This window comes from Archocentrus centrarchus, chromosome 2 (genome assembly GCF_007364275.1).
Source record: "Archocentrus centrarchus isolate MPI-CPG fArcCen1 chromosome 2, fArcCen1, whole genome shotgun sequence".
Classification (NCBI taxonomy): Eukaryota; Metazoa; Chordata; class Actinopteri; order Cichliformes; family Cichlidae; genus Archocentrus; species Archocentrus centrarchus.
Window position 1 is genome coordinate 18,998,906 of NC_044347.1, and position 22,267 is coordinate 19,021,172.

A 22,267-nucleotide genomic window follows, 5' to 3' on the forward strand; every position below is an offset into this window, starting at 1 on the left:
AAACCTTGTGGAAAGCCTTCCCAAAAGAGTTGAAGCTGTTACAGCTGCAAAGGGTGAGCCGACATCATATTAAACCCTTTGGATTAAGGATTTAAGGGAATGAGATGTCACTGATGCAGCAGACAAGTGAATACTTTGGGCAATATAACGTCAGTAAATACTTTCCGCTTCCGGCGCCGCGCGAGCAGGCAGCCAGTTTCAGCAGCTCCGCACTCATTTCGTGTTTTTTCTCATTTTGTTTAGTATTAGATGTGTTTTTGTGTTTCTGTATCTTCTGCTCTTTTTCCCCATGATGGAGCAGACTTTTTTCTGGAAAACTTTGTTTTTGATTTTTACCCTTTTTATGGTGTTTATGTTTGGAGACTGCGAGAGTGGCCACACTCCTATTGTTTACTCTCGGGACCAGCTGATCTCCATCGGGAGCTCCGCTGTGCCTACTCCTGCTGAACGACTCGATATTCCCCGCGAACTGAGAAGGAAGAGACGCGGGAGACGTGCGGGCATAGGTCGTCGTTGCCAGAGGAGAAGGTACAGGCCCGTCATCCCGTCCATCATCATGGGAAACGTGAGATCTCTTCCCAACAAAGTGGACGAGCTGGCGGCGCTAACGCGACATCAAAGGAGCTACCGGGAGAGCAGCCTCATGTGCCTGACGGAGACGTGGCTAACCGAGCTAACCCCGGACTCACACATAAACATGGACGGCTTTCATTTGATCCGTGCCGACAGAACCAAGGAGAGTGGTAAGAAGAGGGGCGGGGGTCTGGCTGTGTTTGTGAACGATAGATGGTGCAACTCCAGACATCTAACCATCAAAGAGACGCTCTGCAGTAAGGACATTGAACTGCTCGCTGTTAGCTTGAGGCCGTACTATCTTCCTCGGGAGTTTTCACATGTTATTGTGATAACTGTGTATGTGCCGCCCTCTGCTAACGCTGCTGCAGCCTGCGATGTCCTCCATGCTACTACCAGCAGACTCCAAACACAGCACCCACAGGCCCTCTTTCTGATCTCAGGGGACTTTAACCACGTCTCCCTGTCCTCCACTCTCCCCACCTTCACCCAGTATGTCACCTGCCACACCAGGAATACCAACACACTGGATCTACTGTATGCCAACATCAAGGAGGCATACAGCTCATCACCTCTGCCTCCCCTGGGGGGCTCAGATCACAACCTGGTTCATCTCCAGCCTGTGTACAAACCCTTGGTACACAGAGAACCAGTTGTGACACACACAGTGAAGAAATGGTCTGAGGAGACTGAAGAAGCTCTGAGAGACTGCTTTAGCTCCACTGTGTGGGAAGAGCTTTGTGCCCCTCATGGGGAGGACATCGACAGCATCACGGACTGCATCACTGAGTACATAAATTTCTGCGTGGAAAACACTGTGCCCACCAGGAGGGTACGGTGTTTTTCAAACAACAAACCCTGGATCAACTCCGAAATAAAGGCTCTCCTGAAGGAGAAGAAGAGAGCCTTTAGATCAGGAAATAAGGAGGAGCTGAGAGCCGTGCAGAAGGATCTGAGAAGGAAAATCAGGGATGGAAAAAACATCTACAGGAAGAAGATGGAGGACCAGCTACAGCAGAGCAACATCAGTGGGGTTTGGAGGAGTTTGAACTCAATTTCAGGCCACAAACCAAGCCCTAGGATTGTGGGAGACTTAGAGTGGGTTAACAACCTGAACCAGTTCTTTAACAGGTTTGACCAGCCACCCACCCCTCCCCCAGCCCAGTCCCCCCTGCTGTCAGCCCCACCATCTTTAATGACTGCCAACCTTTCTTCTTCTTGGGACCTCACACCTCTCAGCTCTCAGCCATCACCCACCCCCTTCACTTCTGAGGACTCCATCTCACAACCCCCACCCCCCACCTCCATCTTGTCCCTCTCAACTCATCATGTGAGGAAGGAGCTACGTAAGATCAAGGTGCGAAAGGCTGCTGGTCCAGACGGCATCAGCTCCAGGCTCCTGAGGTGCTGCGCAGATCAGCTGTGTGGCATCATGGGATACATGTTCAACCTGAGCTTGAAGCTGGGGAAAGTACCACAACTGTGGAAGACCTCCTGTGTGGTACCGGTACCAAAGACCAAACATCCAAAGGATCTTAGCAGCTACAGGCCGGTAGCCCTGACATCGCATCTAATGAAGACCCTCGAGAGGCTGGTCCTCAACCATCTACGCCTCATGGTGTCGTCTTCGTTGGACCCGCTGCAGTTCGCCTACCGGCCTGGCATCGGGGTGGATGACGCCATCATCTACCTCCTGCACCGAGCTCTGACCCACCTGGAGAAGCCTGGAAGCACTGTGAGGATCATGTTCTTTGATTTCTCCAGTGCTTTTAACACCATCCAGCCAGGACTTCTGAGAGACAAGCTGGAACTGTCAGGAGTGGACCACCACATCTCCGAGTGGATACTGGACTACCTCACTGACCGCCCACAGTATGTGAGGACACAGGGCTGTGTCTCTGACAGGCTGGTCTGCAGTACGGGGGCCCCACAGGGAACTGTGCTGGCACCGTTCCTCTTCACCCTCTACACTGCAGACTTCTCCATCAACTCCCCACGCTGCCATCTGCAGAAGTTCTCTGACGACTCTGCCATAGTTGGCCTCATCACAGGTGAGGATGACTCAGAGTACAGACAGTGGACTCAGGACTTTGTGGACTGGTGCCAGCGGAACCACCTCCTGATCAACGCCGCTAAAACCAAGGAGCTGGTGGTGGATTTCCGCAGGCGCAGACCCACCACACGGACACCGGTGAACATCCAGGGAGTGGACATTGAGATAGTGGACTCTTATAAGTACCTGGGTGTTCACCTAAACAATAAACTGGACTGGACTCATAACACTGATGCGCTCTACAGGAAGGGTCAGAGCAGACTCTACCTGCTGAGAAGGCTGAGGTCTTTTGGAGTGCAGGGGACACTCCTGAAGACCTTCTATGACTCTGTGGTGGCATCAGCCATCTTCTATGCAGCAGTATGTTGGAGCAGCAGCTTGTCTACAGCTGAGAGGAAGAAGATAGACAAGCTCATCAGGAAAGCCAGCTCTGTCCTAGGATGTCCTCTCGACTCAGTGCAGGTGGTGGGAGACAGAAGGACTCTGACCAAAATAACATCACTGATGGACAAGGTCTCCCATCCCATGCATGAAACTGTTGCTGAGCTGGAGAGCTCCTTCAGTGACAGACTGCTGCATCCTAAATGCACAAAGGAGCGTTACCGTAGATCCTTCCTCCCAGCAGCTGTAAGACTTTATAATCATCACTGCTCCCAACAAAAACCACAATAACCTACACAATGTAGGATAATATATAATATACTGTAAATAGTCCGGCCTGTTAAGGTTCAACACACAGGCACATCATGTACATTGTATATAGTGTTATTATTAGTAGTATTAAGGTTAATATTGTTTGTTGATTTTATATATATTTATATTCTTTTCTTAGTGTGAATTATTATATTTTTACTTATATTTATAATAACTGCGGCTGCTGTTACACCCAAATTTCCCCTCTGTGGGACAATAAAGGCTGTTTCTTCTTCTTCTTCTTCTTCTTCTTCTTCTTTTTCCGGTAAAACTCTGCTTCTGCTAATCTGAATCTTCAATTTAACTTTTTAAATAGTTTATCAAAACCCTTCACCATTTTCTTGGTCCATCCATCCATCCATTTTCTTCCACTATCAGTGGCCAGGTCATAGAGGCAGCAATCTAAGCAGAGAAGCCCAGATCTTCCTCTCCCCAGCCACCTCCACCAGCTCATCCGGGGGGACCCCAAGGTGTTCCCAGACCAGCTGAGAGATATAATCTCTCCAGTGTGTCCTGGGTCTGCCCCGGGGCCTCCTCCCAGTAGGACACGTCCGGAACACCTCACCCAAGAGGCGCCGAGGAGGCATCCTAATCAGGTGCCCGAACGACCTCAGCTGGCTCTTTACAAGGAGCAACGGCTCTACTTTGAGCCGCCCCGAATGGCTGCGCTCCTCACCCTATCTCTAAGGGAGAGGCCAGCCGGCAGAAATGAGCTTCCTCATTTCTGCCGCTTGTATTCGCAATCTCATTCTTTCGATCACTAACCATCATCACTGTGCTCCTCTCAGTTCAGATCAGTTTATCTTTCAGCTAAAATAAAGATGCTGTGAAGCAGTTTCTCCACTGAGCACCATACATGGTTAGATTTACATGCAACAGCATTTAATGTTACTGATCATCAGTACTGTCAGGACAAAGACTGCAACAGTAAATGTAATACCAACAATATACAAAATGTGGATACACAGTTACACCAACAAGGATAAAAACTTACTCCTCATTATTCTCATATAGTTTATTTTATATTTACTGCTGCTGCTGCAGTTTTATGCTTCTCACAAAGTGTTTTTAATTAAGTGATCGATTGTGTTTATTTGTCATGGTCTATACAAGCATATTTGCTTTATTTTGCATCCACATTAGATGAACTGTATGAAGATTATAACCCTGTTATGCAGTACTGTTACACTCTGACTGGGAGTTTTGGAACAAAATAAGTTATAATTTTTAACATTTAACTATTAGAGAATACACAAGCCGTCATCCAGCAGACATACTCTAGATGTGTTCTCCTTCTTGGTGTTGTTCGCTGAAGTTAGTAATGTAGCTGCTTTGGCTTTGAGGTCTGGTGAGAGTCATTCTATATATAGAACTATAAATAAAAATATGATGAGATACACTGGCCAATGTAGCACTCTGACTGTAACAATCCAGTATTCTGAAAACAAAGACAAAATAGTAAAAAACAGGCCACTTTTTCAGATATAGACTTCACTGAATGACATGATGTTCTCAACATCCTTGTTATGCATAATGTGTTTGCGTGTCTCCTTTAGAGCTGTTTTAAGTGATTTTTGTTCAGGTACTTATTAATCTTCATTCAAATTGGATCTATACACAGAGCATGTCCACCTGCCTGGACTTTATATATAACGAGCTCTATGCAACCTGCAGTCTCAGAGACTTTGCTTCACTGAAGACCTTTATCAACCAGAAAGGAGACTCCTGTGAGTCAACCAGTCAACAAACAGTAACCATCTGACTAATCAACCACTCATTACCATTGCAAGAAATAAGATGAGTAAACACAGTCCACAGTCCTCTGATGCACTGTCAGTTTTGAGAAAGATACAGTAAAAAATTAATATAGACAGTGCATAGAGAGGAAAGTGGGAGAACGACATAGGGAAGACATGCAGGAATGGGCCACAGGTCAGACAGGAACCTGGGCTGCCTGCACCACAGGGCTGTGGCATATATACGGTTGTCTGCTCTTCCACTGAGCCACCGTGACACCTTTGAAGGCTCCTGTTTGACAGGAGAGAGGCCTGAAAGCTGAAGGCTCTGCCTCCCATTCCACTTTAGGAGCCACACATAAGCCTACAGTCCTAGGATGTGGTGTCCTTTGTAATATCACTATCAACCAACCAAGATAAGTTAACAAGGCAGAAATATGCCCTGTCTTTGTAATCGTTTTATTAGTACTCTTACTGCTGCTTTTTTTGATCAACGGAAGTCTTTTCAGAGAGCTTTTAGGACAACCTGATAAACACAAACTACAATAGTGCAGCTTACAAGTAACACCTTTTTTTTAAATGTGCAATGCAACCCAGACTGCTCAAATATATTTAATATTTGATACAATTCTCAATGAGAATATTGTTTCTGTTTTTGTTTTGTTTTTTTTCCCCCTGTTTACCCGTTTGCTCCTCGGGCTGCTCTTTATAACTGGAAGTTCAAAGCATGAAGAACCCCATTATGACACATTTAAGAGGCTGCATATAGTGATGACTCAGAGGAAATGTGAGTCGGTCATAAAATGTAAACAAATCTACAGTGCTGATAACAGATGTGAGGATACCAATAATTCATCCTTGATAATCCAAGTGAGGTTAAAAAAAATTGTGTAGAATGAAAATTGGATGAAAATCTTCAAATGACAAAAAGTTTAGTGTTGTTAGATGAACTAAAGAATCAGGGAGACAGGAAGCCCAAATGTCAGTATAATGGTAGCCTCCTCACTAACAGATATTGACAAGGACATCATGATCTTAAATGACTGACAGCTAGATTTAGTAGATCACGTTCAGGAAAGCCCCAGATCTTTTTATTTTTTCTTTTTTGAGCAAATTTGCAGAAGTAACTATTTTTTAAACTCAACTTGCTTTGAATTCAGTGGTTCCAAGCATTAGCATGAAACCACTTTAAATCCATTCCTCTAACAGTCATCAGTCAAATGTGTTTACTCCTTTGTCACAAAAAAGACTTGTGAAATCGAAGTACCTTTAGTCACATTTCCAAAAAATGAAGTGTAATATCTGGATATTAATAAATAAGAAGAAAGAAACAATTACATTTCCCCAATGCACTTTTAGTTAGAAATGATGACTAATTTAAGGAAGCATGTGGTAACATGTTACCACTGTTACATAACAGCTAGTAGTTTCTGGATATGAACTCTATCATTTTAAACTTGTACCATTAATAACAATTAATGGTACAGCAGCCAAAAGTGGACAAATGCTTCTGGACATTTTTTTCAGTAATTTCTCCCCAAAAGTTTTTTTTTTTTTTGCGCATTTTTGGCCACAGCAGCTTTTTTGTCTACAGTGGAGAGTGACAGGAAATGGGGGAAAGATACGGGGGAAGACACGCAGGCAAATTGGCGACGGGCCGGGACACGAAACCGCGCTGCCCGCACCGCAACGTGGCACGTGTATGTGGTCGTCGGCTTCACCACTAAGCCACCCAGGCGCCCTCCGCAAAAGTTTATTAAGGTCATTAAGTGTGTACATTTTTGAGCAAGTGATCACAGGAAACTGCGTTACCATAAATATTTTAACAAAATGATGAACTGAATAACCCCCTTCTGATTGACCTTGAAAAAAGCAGGATGAGAAAAACCTCTGCATTAGAACTGTCCAATGGGATTACCAAAGGGGAAAAAACATCATGGGGTAAGCAGCTTTCTTGTGAACACTGCTAGCAAGCAGAATAGCATAGTTTAAAAGTGCCATTTAACATGACAAGCTGGCTCATAATCTGCAGCATTGCCTTTAGTTTTAGAAACAGCAGTGGGGTATTAACCAGCTTCAGGGTCAGAAACATCAAGGTTATGGACCTCGCTAATGCAGCTCCCATATGCTCTACCTGTTCAGTGACTCTGTCATATCTAGAGCCTCCCATGCAGCCACTCCACTGTGACTGGCTGGTGACAAAGTAACAAACACTCTGCTTCCTGTCTGCACTAATTCTGACTGTAGAGGCTCCTGTGCAGCCCAGTGTGGTCTGGGATTCAATCTGAGCAGCCCCGTGTGAAAAGATGCATTCTGCGGCTTGTTAATGTTATGTTAGAGTTAACTAGTTTTTTCTGGTCTACCTATATATTTTTTTTTCTTTGTTAATGTGTGGACAGTATATAGGGCCCCACCATTGCAACAAGGTGGCATATTTCACTACAGGGACCTGGACTACTCAAGACCCCATAGGGTTCTCTTGATACGAACCCCAACCTTGGAAACACTGATTTGGGTTTTTTTTTTTTTTATAAAGATAATGTTCAATTGTTCAAAGTATGCTTTTGTTTAATATTTGTTTAAGGGAGAGATTTTGTTTCTGCATAAAATTGATGAAATGCGACATAATGGGAGAGACGATATGGGAGACCACTAGGCCAAAAGATCATGAACATACAGGATATCAAAATAATATCACTTAACATGAAAGGTATTTCGAACCCTGTTAAGAGGAGTAACAGGGTTTCGTTTAATTAAAATGAAACGGAAAAATGCTCACATTGTCCTCTTACAGGAGACACATCTTTCTCTAACATCCATCCATCCATCCAATTGCTTCCGCTCATCTTGTTCAGGGTCGCGGGGGGGGGGGGGGGGGGGTTGGGGGGGGGGGGGGGGGGGGGGGGGGGGGGGGGGGCTGGAGCCTATCCCAGCTATCATAGGGCGAGAGGCAGGGTACACCCTGAACAGGTCGCCAGCCTGTCGCAGGGCCCTTTCTCTAACAGAACATGAAAAAATGAGGAGACTGGGATACACAAGGGCCTATTATTCATCTTATAAAACTGGTCAAAGGAGAGGGGTTATTATACTAATATATACCAGTAACAGGAAAGATAGATAATGTAACAGTGACAATAGGTAATGTTTATGTATCGCCTGATAGTAGTTTTGGTCTGTACAGGAGTATGTTTGATTTAATGGTAGGAGCAACAGGCTTTGTAATCTGTGGAGGGGATTGGAACCTTCACCTTAATCCTAAACTTGATTCATCTTAAAACTTATTCATTACATCTTTACATAGGAAAGTTAACAATTTAATGGAGGAACTGGGTATATTAGATCTCTGGAGAGATTTCCACCCTTTAAACATTATCCACAAACCTTTACATTCAAGAGAGATCGCTCTAAAGATGTGTGATATTGGTTCTATAGACATATCTGACCATGCATCTGTCTCCTGTGAGTTTCATATTAGTGCGAGTCCTCGCAGAACACTGTGGAGACTGAACATAAATGCTTTAAATAATCCACAGTTTGTAGCTCAAATTAAAAAGGAAAATGAGAAGGGGGAGGTTGATGCAGTAGTTGTGTGGGACGCATTAAAAGCAGTCATTCGGGGGAAAATCATATCTTGGTGTGCATATAATAAGAAAATTAAACAATTAAGACTTTCAGATTTAAATAAAGAACTTAAAAATCTTGAAATGCAACATAAAAGGGTACCAAGCTCTGACTTATTGACGAAAATAAAGAAAACCAGGAATGAGATTAATTCATCATATACCCAGGAAATAGAAAAAAAGATGATTTTTGTAAAAAAAAATATAATGAATCTGGTCCTAGATCAGCAAAAATACTTGCGAGAAGGTTACAAAAACAAAGAGTAGATAATACTATATATCAAATAAAGGATCCAGTTTCACATATCCTACAATATAAACCAGAAGAGTTACAAAATTAATTCGAGAATTATTACAAACTTTTATACTCACAACAACAAATTGAGGTCTTTCTCAAATCTCTTAATTTACAGAATGTCTCTGAAGAGTATAATAAAATCTTGACAGCTACAATAACTGAGAAAGAACTAAATGATGCCATCTCCAGATTAAAGGCGCATAAGTCACCTGGCCCAGATGGCTTCCCTTCAGACTGGTATAAAGCATTTCGAATTGAGTTACTACCAAGCCTCCTTAAAGCCTATAATACTGTTCTCACAGACTCAAAGATGAGCCCTCCTGGAATGAAGCAGTTATTTCTGTTATCCCTAAAGAGGGAAAGGATCCCTCAGATTGTGGAGCATATAGACCCATCTCTGTACTAAATGTTGATTACAAGTTATTTACAGCTATCTTTGCTAAAAGATTAGAAAAATACTACCCCAGCTTATACATACTGATCAGGTCGGCTTCATCTTAGGAAGACAAACACATGATAATATTAGATGCTCACTGCATATCACAGACCATGTACAACAGAACAAAGTAGCCCTTCTGGTAAGTCTCGACGCAGAAAAAGCTTTTTATTCTGTCAGGTGGACTTTCTTATACAAAGCCCTTGAACATTTTGGCTTGCACCCAAATTTTATTAATGTCATATGGACGATTTACGACAAACCAGTAGCACAAATAAAAATTAATGTCAATCTTTCAAGCACTATTGCTTTACCATGACGAACGTGACAAGGATGCCCTATTTCTCCATTACTCTTTGCTCTTTTTATTGAACCCCTCGCACAATGGCTAAGACAGACAGAAAATATCAAGGATGTTAGTATAAATGGGGACGAACATAGGGTGGCTCTGTATGCAGACGATATTTTGATATATTTAACTGATCCCTCTAACGTTTTTAGAATTAATGACCCTTTGTCGTATATTTGACAGTTTTGCAGGTTATAAATTGAATGAACAAAAGACTCAATTGTTAACTTTTAATTACTCACCTCCAAAATTATTGAGAGATAATTTCTAATTAAACTGGGATCAACTTTCATTGAAATACTTAGGTATACACCTACCAAGTGATGTTTCACAGCTCACAGAAATGAATTATGTTCCCCTCTTGACAAAAATGAAAGAAGATATAAATAGGTTGAATTCTGTTTCCTTTCTCAGTTTGAGTTATAGAATTGATTATGTAAAAATTAATATTCTCCCACGATATCTATTTTTATTTCAAGCACTCCCAGTAGAAATCACTTCAAAAAATTTTCGGAAACAGATAAAATATTTCTAGGTTTATTTGGCAAGGGATATATTTAAAACATTGCATCTGTCGAAGGAGGAGGGGGGACTGGGGTTACCTTATTTTAAATGATACTATTATGCAGCCCAGATTAGGCCTCTTATTTATTTATGTTCCACACAATATAATGCTAGGTGGAAAGATATTGAATTTTCAATCATGAAAGTTCCCCCTGTACCTGCAGTACTGGCTTATGCACATTTAGACAAGTTTATAAAAGAGGTTCAAAATCCATGGATCAAAACTCAATTAAAAATTTGGAATAAAATAAATCAGTTAAATGATAAAATACAGATAATCCAACGATATGCTTTTGACCCTGGATTCATGCCTAAATTAATGGATAATAATTTTACAAAGGTGTAACAACGTTCTATTCACTAATTGAAAAGAGGAAACTTAGGGACTCTGAAAATTTGAAAAAAAATATCAGCTTGAGAATTCAGATTTTTTACAGATACCTGCAAGTTTGCAATTATTTTGAATATAATATTAAACCCAAAACAGATCTTAATGATCCCATTCTAAAACTAATTTTTGGTGCATATGGAGATTTTTGAGTAAGGGCTTAAAGAAGAATTGAGATTGTCCCCAGCGACAAAGAGAACTGAATTTTGACCTTTTTTCCGCTGCTTAGAAACCACAGGTAAAATTGTTCTAGGGTTTAGGAGAAAAAAATGAATTAAGTCCCACCATACGGAGCTAATGTGCTGGTGTGCTAATGACTTCGTTTGGGCTGCAGGGTGATGAGGTGAAACAAGGTTATTTGGGGAAGCTGGAGAGGAATCACAGAAGATAGTTTGTACTGAGAGCCAGAGGTCACACTGGACTGAGGATATGTGAGCGAGACAAGAGCCAGGAGATGAATCATCAGAATAATGACTACTTCTATCCAAAAGAGAGCACAAAGATATCATGGGGGAACAAAGGAAAACATGTCTCAGCAGTGCTTGTAAGATGGTGACATCAGCTGGTGACATCAGTCCAACAGTCAGAAGCAGAAGCTGACCAATCACGAGTGAGCCCCACTGAACCCTCTTGACCAGAGAGTCATGCAAAGCAGGAGGGGAGTAAACACTCAACACAGACCACAATCATTTTTCCTTCTCTGATCATCAATGGATGTAAACTAATGACTCTGTTTGTCACCCTTGGGTGTTCAAATAAGCTTACACATGAGCCTAGTTTATTCCAGGGTGTAGGACACCAGTCTAAAGTTAGAAAATGCAGTGCTTGGCTTTATGTGCTTTGTTTGTATTTCAGTAATCTGAATGAAAACTGATTTATGAACTTCACAGTACACAATATTAAATGATGCAAGCAAATCTCAAGTACCTTCTGCAGTGACAGTAGATAGGTTTCTCAAGTATAATACAGACTTCAGTAAATTTATTGATTCAGATCTTGACATAGACATCAAAGAGTTTGATAAATTCCACAGCAGTCCTGTTTTTAATGTGAAATGTCATATATTTGGAGTTTTGATCTGCATGAATGGCTCGTTTTTGCTGTGTTTTCATGTACTCTGGTCTGTTCCCCTGTCAAACTGCCAGCCAAGGTGGACTAGCTCTTTGCCTGCCGAGATGATAGTGGATGGGAAACAATTACAGCGCTGATCCAAAAGAAGAAGTGACAAGACTGCTCCTCCACTTGGGGATGAAGTGCTGACAAGTGCAGTTGACAAGCTATTCAAGATGTATTGGGTTTGCAATCTTGTTTACCCGATCAAACTGTGGTCTATCTTCTCTTTTCTGGAGCACATTTATAAGATCTCAATTTCCGGTATGGAAAAATCCAATGTTGTTGAGCTCATCTCCAAACTCCATGCTATTCCCACCTATTTCATAGAAGAAGAAGAAGAAACAGCCTTTATTGTCCCACAGAGGGGAAATTTGGGTGTAACAGCAGCCGCAGTTATTATAAATATAAATAAAGATATAATAATTCACACTATTAAGAAAAGAATATATATAAAATCAACAAACAATATTAACCTTAATACTACTAATAATAACACTATATACAATGTACATGCATGGTAAACCATGCATGTGTGTGCGAAGTGTGAGTGTACAATTGGAGGAGAAGTCAGGAACCTTATTCGACATCTAAGAGCCTTTCATGTCTTATCAGATTCCAATGACTTTCAGATTATTTGTTGCCAGAACAACTGCCAAAGAACATATCACAGTCTAAACTCCTATGTAAAACATCTCAAGAAAGTCCATTAAAAAATGCTGATAAATAAACAAATGGACTATGTCCCAGGACAACTAGAACTCTGTAATAGACAAATTACATTGGCATGAACCTGTTGGAGTAGAAGCTACAGCAGGTCTTGGACATGAGGATGTAACAAATGTTTCACCAAGTCTTAAAGACCATGCTGCTACATTTGTAGCCCAGATGTTTTCCTCACCTAATACAACTCTCAGTGATGTGCAGAGGAGCATTACATGTGCAAAGGACATTGTGGACAGGACTGTGGACATGGTTCAAGAGAGAATGCTGACCTTCATAGATACCATTACATTCCTCATGATGATGATGCTTTAACAACTTTGATTCAGGATTTGAAAAGTGGGAGGAAAATGTTTGAGGGTGCTGACACTCCCTATAAGATGAGTAAATATTTCTGTGGTTAAATGTCTCTTGAGAAATCAAGAGAGAGCTTTTTGGGGCAAAGGGCACTGACAGAAAGAACGGACAAGTGACACAAGTGTTGATCTCAAACACATTTCAATTCACATTTCTGTTCTTGACACTGGACCGGGTGTGTTTTTGAAGCAGTTGTTGCCAAGCACCATTTTTTTCATTCATTGTGGTAAAGTGACGATAAAGTTTGGGCCACTTGTGAAGTTTGGTGCATGAGGTTTGAAAGTTAACACTTTTCTTTGAAATGCCAAGTTCATGTAGTCTGTAACTTTAAAAAAAAAAACACTGGCTTATACAGTGGTATGGAAAAGTTTGGGAACCCATGATAATTTTCATGATTTTCCTTTATAAATCACTGGTTGTTTGGATCAGCAGTTTCAGTTAAATATATTATATAGCAGACGAACACATTGATATTTGAGAGGTGAAATTAAGTTTATAAGAAAAGAGTGCAATAATTATTTAAACAAAATTAGGCAGGTGCATAAGTTTGGGCACCCCAACAGAAAAATGACACCAATATTTAGTAGATCGTCCTTTTGCAGAAATAACAGCCTCCAAATCCTTCCTATAGCTTCCAATGAGAGTCTGGATTCTGGTTGAAGGTATTTTGCGCCATTCTTCTTTACAAAACATCTCCAGTTCAGTCAGGTTTGATGGTTTCCGAGCATATACAGCCCGCTTTAAATCACACCACAGATTTTCAATAATATTCAGGTCTGGGACTGAGATGGCCGTTCCAGAACGTTGTACTTGTTCCTCTGCATGAACGCCTCAGTAGATGTTGAGCAGTGTTTAGGGTCGTTGTCTTGTTTAAGTATCCAGCCCCGGCGCAACTTCAACTTTGTCACTGATTCTTGAACATTGTTCTCAAGAATCTGCTGATACTGACTGGAATCCATGCGACCCTCAACTTGAACAAGATTCCCAGTACCTGCACTGGCCACACAGCCCCACAGCATGATGGGACCACCACCAAATGTTACTGTGGGTACCAAGTGTTTGTCTTGGAATGCTGTGTTCTTTTTCCACCTTGCATGCCACCCCCTGTTATGTCCAAAAAACAAATTTTAGTTTCATCAGTCCACAGCACCTTATTCCAAAATGAAGCTGGCTTGTCCAAATGTGCTTTAGCAACTCTGTTTGTGATGTGTGCGAAGAAAAGGCTTCTTCTGCATTAATCTCCCATACGGCCTCTCCTTGTGCAACGTGCGCTGAATAGTTGAATGATGCACAGTGACATCATCTGCAGCAAGATGATGTTGCAGGTCTTTGGAGCTGCTCTGTGGGTTGACTATGACTGTTCTCACCATCCTTTGCCTCTGCCTATCAGAGATTTTTCTTGGCCTGCCACTTCGGGCCTTAACTAGAACTGTGCCTGCGGTCTTCCATTTCCTCACTATGTTCCTCACAGAGGAAACTGACAGCTGAACTTTCTGAGAGAGCTCTTTGGATCCTTCCCCTAAACCATGATGTTGAACAATCTTTGCCTTCAGGTCATTTCAGAGTTGTTTTGAGGCTCCCATGTTGCCACTCTTCAGAGAAGATGCAAAGAGGAGAAAGACTTGCAATTGGCCACCTTAACCCTTTCTCATCATTGGATTCACCTGTGTATGTAGGCCAAGAGTCAATGAGCTTATAAAACAAATTTTGTGTTCCAATAATTAGTGTTAAAGGTCAATAAAATCAATAAAACGACAAGACTGTAGGACTCAGACACAGAGTATCTACAACTGGAAAATGGGGAAGCCACTTGAGAGAAAAATATCAGCTCCAATTGCTCCTGTCATTGTAGGAACTGGAACATCAGCCCTGTTCACTTGAGAATGTTTTCAGTGGAAACAGTGTCCTTTCCATTTTCGTAAAGTAGCGCGTTCAGATGGAAGCATTTCAAAAACAATCTCCTTTTGCAAGGAAGCGCAAGACACTGAAAACGCTGTAGTTCCCATTGCCAGGACACAATGCTGGCAGTGTGGATATACAGTAGGAGTCACAACCATAGGGCACATGTGCCAATAATCCTGTTTTCAAAAAGTAGCATTTTCACCTGTTTACATGGAAACGGAGAACATCAGTTTAGGAAACGCTCCACTCTGGAACCCGTTTTCAAAAAGTGTTGTTTTTATGCTGTTCTCGTGCAAACGTGAGGCTGAAATGCACCAAAACTTTACCGTTTTCATTTGAAAATGTTCTGTGTAAACAGGGCCTTAGTGAACCGATGACTTTATACATTTAAAAATTCATGAAATGTTTTGTTGGTTGTTAAAGCTGTACAATAAATATGAACCTTTTTACAGTTTTATTGTTGGCTTATTTAAAATCCTAATTGATGATACTTTATTGATACTTTACTGATAATTAGCACATTTTGAAACACATTAATGTCTCAATATGAGGACCACACAAGCTGTGTTAACATTTTATGCAATCACTGTGTTGACAATTTGAACACAAACTTTGTAGGATAAAACAAAACCAGGTTGTGAGCGTGATGACAGACATGCCTTGATTTGTTTTGTTTTCCTGTTGAATTCATCAGAATTGGGGGTGGAGCCGTTTCCTCTGCATGTTTCAACATCAACAACTTCCCTCTATAAGAACAACCACAGAGCAGGACCAGTGATGAGAAACCTGAACTTCTGGATACTGATTTCTCTCTCAGCGATGGCTCTCCTGCTGCACAGTGTCCCCTCTCAGGTCTTCAGCTGGACAGGCCTCTGTTCACTCCTCTGCATAGTCGGTACAGGACTGCTTGCTGCGCTTACAATCTGGACTGTGAGGCTGCTGCTGCGTCATGCCTGGTTCACTCACAGGCTGTCCTGCTTCAGCAAACCACAAACACACTCGTGGCTGCTGGGCCATCTGGGACAGGTACGACACACGGATACATTACAAATTTTTAGGTGTAGAGTTCAGAGTGAAACGATATGTACTTTGTGTTGCCATAACAAATTTGACTACTGATCTTTAAGTCTTGTTTTGTGCTAAAATGTGATAGATGCAGAGCAAAGAGGAAGGTCTTCTGCAGGTGGATGACTTGGTGCAGATGTTCAAACACTCCTGCTCTTGGTTCATCGGTCCTTTTTATCACCTGGTCAGAGTCTTCCACCCTGACTATGTCAAACCTCTGCTAATGGCACCTGGTAGGACAAAACACTATCAGTCAGTTGTTAAACCATATTTCCAAATCTTTTGTTTTTCTCTTACATCATCTATCCTTCCTCACTCCTTTAGGCAAGATCACAGTGAAAGATGAGTTTGTTTATCCCCTACTACGCCCATGGCTGGGTGAGTCAAATATTTCAGCTTCAGTCTCTGGTTACAGAGTTTACAGGAATGACATGTTTTCCAGTATGTTTAAGACTTAATTCTAAAAGTTGAATGACAGTGATCCTAACTACTCACTGATCCGTCTCTTTTGTCTCAGGGCGCAGTGTGTTGATCACTGACGGAGAGGTGTGGTCTCGCAAGAGACGGCTGCTGACTCCAGCTTTTCATTTTGATATTTTGAAGAGCTACACTGTCATATTTAACTCCTCAGCTAAAACCATGCATGTAAGACACACACAGACACACACGCATTTATACAAAAATCGATTCCATCACAATTTTTCTTCTTATTTACATATTTAGACAAGCAAACATTTGATCCAGTTTGAAACACCACCTGTCGATAAAACTGGAACAGCTGTGAGGATAATGAGCTGTAGTTCACACCTTTGTCCTCTTCCTCCCTCCTTGTTTCTGTTTCCAGGACAAGTGGTGCCGACTTGCAGCAGAAGGCGAGACTAATATAGAGATGTTTGACCACATCTCTCTGATGACTCTGGACAGTTTACTGAAATGTGCCTTCAGCTACAACAGCAACTGTCAGGAGTGAGAACAGCCACTTATTACCTTTGCCAAGGAGTTTATGTTTTTGGCAGCATTTGCATGTGTGTCTGTGTGTGTGTGTCTGTGTCATTTTGTATGTAAAACACAAGACTTTGTAGGGGTGTAAAGTGGGCTCATCTTTTTTTTTTTTTTTTTTTTTTTAAAGCCTGTCATGTCTGGTAGATCTTGCAAGCAGAACTGTGATCTGAATGCGTTGTTGTGCCAAACATATTTGCTATTTCAAGATGAGCTCTATAGGTTCTCAATAGGCTCTTCTTGTTGATGTTTTAACCCTTTATTTTATTTATCTGAGTTATTTTTCCACATACTATGTAACAGCCAGAGCTGACAGGCTGAAGAAGAGGAAAATAAAGAGAAGAAAAAGGGAGAGAGAAAGGGAGCAAAAAAAAGGGGAAAGAGCACAAGTCTATTAATCAGATACTTCATCACTTTAACATATAAAAAAATACTATCAATACTTGCAAAAATAAATTTGTGTGTGAAAAACAAAACTAACAAAGCATGTTACGCACACCAACAATTTTGTTGAGTTGTGATTGAGTGGGCGTTTGTGTCTGTGTCATGTTTGTGTCTGTGTCATGGAACGTACTTACCAATGAGGGCAAAACGCTGCAGCTCCACCCATCAGAAGCCAGAGGCAGGTACGGAAAGCCCCCGGAACCCCAGGCCACCAGCAGCCCACCAAGAGCCAGGAAGACCCCCGGCCACTCAGTCCAAAGACAACCGCACACCTACCCCAGCAGACGGGAGAGGGTGGTCTCAGACGGAGCCCCCCCAGTCGAGGAGCGAGGGCTCCAGGGAACCCAAGGCGATGAGAAGCCAGCCCCCCCCCAGCGGCCAGCCCCCTGCACTGGCCGGCGGCAGGGCTCCCGGGCCCACGGCACCCAAGGACCGCCCGACCCACCCCACAGCCCCCCCCCCCCCCCCCACGCCGAAGAAGCCAAGGCAGCCCCGCACCGCACCCCCAAGGGGGGCAGGCCAGCACCCACGCCAGAACACCCAGCCCCACCCAGGAACCCCGAGGCACCCCCATCCCAGGGGGGTAGGGGGGAGGAGGCAACCAGCAAGGAGCGGCCAGGAGGCAAGGCACAAGGCCCAGACCCAGGTCCAGCTATACATACAAACACACCCAGACACCCGTGTACACATTTATACACAGATACTCATACATGCCCATACATACTTACCCACACACAGATATGCCATACATACACATTCACTCACCCACCCATACTCACGGAGACGGTGACAAATACACAAAGACACACATTCATCCATAGCTACCCACCCTCTGAAGGCGGGGCAAGTGGAAACCACCCCAGGGCCAACAGCGACCCCAGGACGCCACCAGCCCGGTCCCCAAGGAACCACCCGACCCCTACCCCGGGCGAGACGCAAGAAATCGGGGTGTAAGATGACCCATCCACCCCTCCTCCTCCCCAACTTGTAGGTCTATGTGTTAATGTTTGTGAGTGAATGAGGTGTATAGGGTGCAGTTAAAATTGAGGGGACAGTTATGCCACAAGCGCCAACTGTTGGTCGTCAGCGCTTGCCAAAGTGGGCTCATCTTAACCCACCAAGGTCTTCGAGGTCAACCTCATGATTTATTTGTGGAGAACTTAAACTTTGACTTTTACAAGTATTGCGCGTATTGTCAACATATAGAAAGTACTGTACAAAGATTTAAAATATGTCACATTTGACCTCTGACCTTTCCTTCAAGGTCTGAAGGTCAATACCATGATGTTATATAAAGTTATTTATTAAAACTATGTTTCTTACCACCATTGCTTGTACTGACAGCATGCAGGGAATGATATGTGGGGATTCTAAATATCACATTATAATTTACATCCAAATGTCATGTCACATTTGACCTCTGACCTCACTTCTGCATTTCACATCTGTCTTTTTACTACACTACAAAGTAAATTTTAAAAGAAGAAAACAAAATGAATATGAATAAAAAATAATACTATTCTCTTAAAGAGAGTGAGCTTCCCTGGCAGAGGTGTATACTCATATTTGAACTGATATCTTCCATTTTTGTTGTACCTGTCTGTTTCTAAGAAGATTCTCCCTACAGGTCTTCCAGTGAGTACGTGTCAGCCATAGTGGAGCTCAGTGACCTGATAATCGATCGACGACAGCACATTTTACACCACTGGGACTGGATTTACTGGAAGACTCAGCAGGGGAAACGTTTCAAACAAGCCGCAAACATTGTACACAGGTAATGCTCTGACCTTCTGACATTTATGTACCTGAGATACACAAGTAACAAAGGAAACTACAAATGCAATGAATTCTAATCTGCTGTATTCTGGTTTGCAGGTTCACCAGAGATGTGGTTCAAAAGCGCCGTGCCCTCCTCAGCCAACAGAGGGAGACAGAAACACAGTCTGATGTTGCCCCAACACCACAGAAGAGGAGAGATTTTGTGGACATTCTCCTGCTAACAAGGGTAAGACAGAGGGGCTCAAAGCAGTATATCAGCCCGAGTGTCTCTTAAATAAGGGGTCAGGCATTCAGCTTTACAACACACACACAAACAGGAACTTCCAAACAGCATCTACAGCACTTACACTGCTGTCAGAGGAGTGGACTATGAAAGAAGTTCAACACAGCCAGGCTTTCTTTGCATTAGCTGACCACAAATGTAAAACTCCAGTCACAGATAACAGGTATCACAACAGTGGTTATCAGCTTTCTCTGTTAACCTAGGCTTTCTGCTTCTGGCTCTGTGCACATTCACATAAAAAAGGGCATTTCATTCATTATTTGACTCTTCTACACAAAATGCATCAATTGAGTGACTCCTACTTCAGTGAGACATTATCAGAGGAATGGGTGACAGAGATCTATACAATAAGATGCAATAAATGCTAAAACAGGTCATTTTGTTGCTGTATGTTTTCCATCAACATGGTGGCTTCTTATACAGCTAAGAACCTTCAGGGGCCTGAGATGTGCCTGTGTGCCATGTTTGGTTGCTCAATTGCTGATAATCCAGTAGGAGTAATAAAATAATAAATATAAATAAAAAATTGTGCCAAAATTGTCCAACAGGTTCACCTTCACATTGTGCTACATTATTGTTAATTAAAACATTTAAAATAAAATATATAAATAAATAAAATTTTAAAAAGTTGTTTATCCAACTCCTAAAAACAGTGTATTGACTCCATTCTTTGTACCTGCATGATTAATGTGAATACATCATGTAGCAAAGTAGATCTCTGCATCTCCCCTGCGTACGTTGGCCATGACCATGTCCATTTCCAAACTCATTTAATTTGATCTTTTACTGAGACAGTTAATAGTTTATCAGTATTACTGATAAACATTGTTACTAAATGTGTGTTGAAGGATGAAGATGGACAAGGCCTAACAGACGAGGAGATCCAGGCTGAAGCCGACACCTTCATGTTTGCAGGTGAGATGAAACTCCAACAGCGACCTCTGTGGTCACATGTAACAATGACACAATAATGGTAACTGCTGCTATACACTGTAGGATGTGTGATGTCTCTTTAAAGCTGCAGCTCGTAATTGTCCTTCAAGTGTTTTCTCATCTGCAGGTCACGACACAACAGCCAGCGCCATCTGCTGGACGCTGTATAATTTAGCACGCCATGAACACTATCAGGAAAAATGCAGACAGGAAGTGATGGACCTGATGAAGGGACGAGATGGACATGAAATTGAGTGGTCAGAACTCACAGATGCCAACAGCATTATTTGCAGATTCAAATGTTTACATGTGAATGTTACCTCAGTGCACTGACATGACTTATTCTAAAGGGAGGATCTGTCCAACCTTCCCTTCACCACCATGTGCATCAAAGAGAGCCTCAGACTCTACCCTCCTATCCAGGCCGTATCACGGAAATACACACAGGACATGGTGCTGCCAGGGAATCGCATAGTCCCAGAGGGTGAGAGAGGAAGTTCTCCTTCAAGATATCAAAATAGAAATGAGAGGAAAAACGAGCTGTGCTATGTCATAACTCATGCTGTAACCATATGAAATACTTAATTTCTGAGACAGTATTTTAAGGGATCCCATTTAAGGAGAGTTCACTGTGTGTCAGTGTGAGCTGTTAATGTCAAGTTAAGCACTTGATCAGAACAGTTGGTGACCAATAAAGATTGAAGCTGGATAAATGGAAACTTAATGTAAACTTTTTTTTTTCTCACAAACCAGATGCGATCTGCGTGGTCAGCATTTATGGAACACATCACAACCCCGCTGTCTGGACAAACCCAAATGTAAGAACTTAGTAACATAAATTTAATGTCTACTCATGCTGTAGACATGCTATTATGTTTAATATTTGTTGTTTGCTGTCCAACCAGGAATTTGATCCCCTACGATTTGACCTGAGCACCACAAAGAGCCACGCTTCTCATGCCTTCATCCCCTTCTCCTCAGGCCCCAGGTTCAGTTTCATCACTCAGCACTAATCCCAATGTTAGAAATGGGAAATGTGTTGGTAAAAATAACAAATTTTTCTTCACAGGAACTGTATTGGTCAGAAATTTGCCATGGCTGAGCTTCGAGTTGTTGTGGCGTTGACCCTGCTCAGGTTTCGACTGACCCCAGGGGTGAACCCTGAACTTGGGAGCAGTTCGCCGAGAGTTCGTCGTCTCCCCCAAATTGTCTTGCGTGCAGAGGGAGGCCTGTGGCTGCAGCTGGAGCCTCTGAACACACCCAAACTGAAGGAGCAGTCAGATGAATGATGCAACAAATAATGCCTATCAACAGACATCATCTGTCTGCAGGAACTTCCTGTTATTTGACCTCACTCTTTAGTCTTCTTATCTAATGTAGCTCAAACACAACAATAACCATGAACATCTTTCATTACTCTCTGTTCCTAATTTATTCTTTCTCAAAATGTATTCATATTATAAATCCAATAAACCAAGAGAAAAATATTGTTGGATGAAGTAAGTTTATTTTGCTTTATTGCATGTGAGTTATTAAAATCCTTCCACTTCCACAATAACCATAGCTTTTACTTCCAGATTAACTTCTTTATGAGAACATAACCACACAATTTTCACTGAAATCCATTTTAAGCCTCCCAAGCTTCAAGCTGCACAGGTTTGCCGTCGTCACATTGTATCAGCCTGAGTTTGGTTTCTGAGTATTTGTATGAACAAGGATTCTTGCTCAGCTGCTTACAGTCGATAACCTCGTACTCTATGGGGACGAAACCAGTGTTTGTTTTTGCACACAAAGTCACAATCAATTCCAAATACTCTTCTTTGATGAAAGCATTTTTCTCCTTGCATTCATTTCTGCCGTTGATGTTTTTCATCATTCTGTCGCACGAGCCCTTCCTCACAACAACGTGTTTAGTTTTGGGCTCAGCGGGAGAGAGCAGCAGCAGCAGCAGCAGCAGCAGCA

The 22,267-nt window shown here is 42.3% G+C and overlaps 1 protein-coding gene across 1 annotated transcript; it reads left to right on the forward strand.

Moving 5' to 3' along the window:
• The first annotated feature begins 15,606 nt into the window (after positions 1 to 15,606).
• On the forward strand, positions 15,607 to 21,594 carry LOC115795633 (cytochrome P450 4F3-like). Its single transcript, XM_030751629.1, has 13 exons — positions 15,607 to 15,828; positions 15,956 to 16,100; positions 16,192 to 16,245; positions 16,385 to 16,512; positions 16,712 to 16,833; positions 18,938 to 19,084; positions 19,186 to 19,315; positions 20,221 to 20,287; positions 20,433 to 20,562; positions 20,656 to 20,789; positions 21,059 to 21,123; positions 21,211 to 21,293; positions 21,375 to 21,594. The coding sequence occupies exons 1-13, from the start codon at positions 15,622 to 15,624 to the stop codon at positions 21,592 to 21,594; spliced, it is 1,632 nt and encodes a 543-aa protein (XP_030607489.1). The 5' UTR covers positions 15,607 to 15,621.
• Positions 21,595 to 22,267: the final 673 nt, after the last annotated feature.

Coding starts and splice junctions, on each gene's coding strand:
- LOC115795633 (XM_030751629.1), top strand. CDS start 15,622: ATGGCTCTCCTGCTGCACAGTGTCCCCTCTCAGGTCTTCAGCTGGACA. Junction 15,829..15,955: donor TGCTGGGCCATCTGGGACAG/GTACGACACACG, acceptor AAAATGTGATAG/ATGCAGAGCAAAGAGGAAGG. Junction 16,834..18,937: donor TACAACAGCAACTGTCAGGA/GTGAGAACAGCC, acceptor TTCTCCCTACAG/GTCTTCCAGTGAGTACGTGT.